General features: G+C 67.7%; 1 protein-coding gene across 1 annotated transcript in view; it reads left to right on the plus strand.

The window, feature by feature from the left end:
• Window positions 1-127: 127 nt before the first annotated feature.
• Window positions 128-916, plus strand: part of AURANDRAFT_59699 (hypothetical protein) — a gene marked incomplete at both ends in the record, with an annotated part of 6,344 nt that continues 5,555 nt past the window's right edge. The window contains one exon of the mRNA XM_009044198.1: window positions 128-136. Within this exon, the coding sequence (XP_009042446.1) occupies window positions 128-136 (9 nt within the window). The remainder of the gene's footprint in view (window positions 137-916) is intronic.

Below are 916 nucleotides of genomic sequence, written 5' to 3' on the forward strand. Positions count from 1 at the left end.
GTCGCGCAGGGACCCGCCGGACCCGTTCGCCTTCTTGCCCGCCTTGCGGTCGGGGTTCGCCGACGACGCGCCCTTGCTGAAGGCCGGGATCTTGCTCCGCGACTTGCGCGGGTCGCCATGCTTACCCATGGCTGTGGTTTTTGGTGCCGGTGGAGTGGTGTGTGTCGACCGTCCTGGTGGGGTGCGACGGCGTGGAGCGAGGTCTGAGGCGGCCGAACACGGACGACGACGCTGGCAATTATCGCCCCCTGCGGTGAGGGGCCTCACTGCTAGGCTAGGAGAGGTTAACAGCTAGAGGGCCTACCCGGGGGGTTTGCGGCACCAGGCCTCGCGGCACTGGGACTCCAAGCCTAGCCGCGACCGCCACGGGCGGCCGGGCTGGCATCTAGCTCCGAGGGGCCAGGCGCGCGGGGGCTCACTCGCAGTCCGTGGACTCGCTTCGCGGCCCGCGCGGACATGCCATACTCAGGACGGGTCCGGTTTTCCATCCAGCATTGGCGCCGGACACGGCCAGAACGCACGAGGTTTCTAGACACCGCGCCGACGCCGCCGTCAGGGTCAGAGAGCTGAGTTCCCCCCGGCGCCCGCCTTTCACTTGAGCGGCCTTCTCGGTTCGCCGCCGCTCAGAGGGGATCTCCGCCCGATACGGTCCGTACGCAGCCGGGACCTCGTCCGCGACCTGGGACCGCCGTTGCGGCATCGTGCTCTGAGGAGCAGCTCGTTGACGATGCGGAACCGGATTGACACCGCCCCTTTGTCGACTACAGCCTTGTCCTTTGACACGAGGCTGGGAAGACGAGGCCACCGCACCCTCCGGGAAGAGCTTCCGGAGGACTGGGCGAAAACACGACGCTGAAAAACCCCGCCCCCGGGAAAACCCGACCGGGAGAAAAGCCGGAGGCTGGGAAAAGCGAAG

The sequence above is a fragment of the Aureococcus anophagefferens genome (assembly GCF_000186865.1).
Source record: "Aureococcus anophagefferens unplaced genomic scaffold AURANscaffold_179, whole genome shotgun sequence".
NCBI classification, from domain to species: Eukaryota; class Pelagophyceae; order Pelagomonadales; family Pelagomonadaceae; genus Aureococcus; species Aureococcus anophagefferens.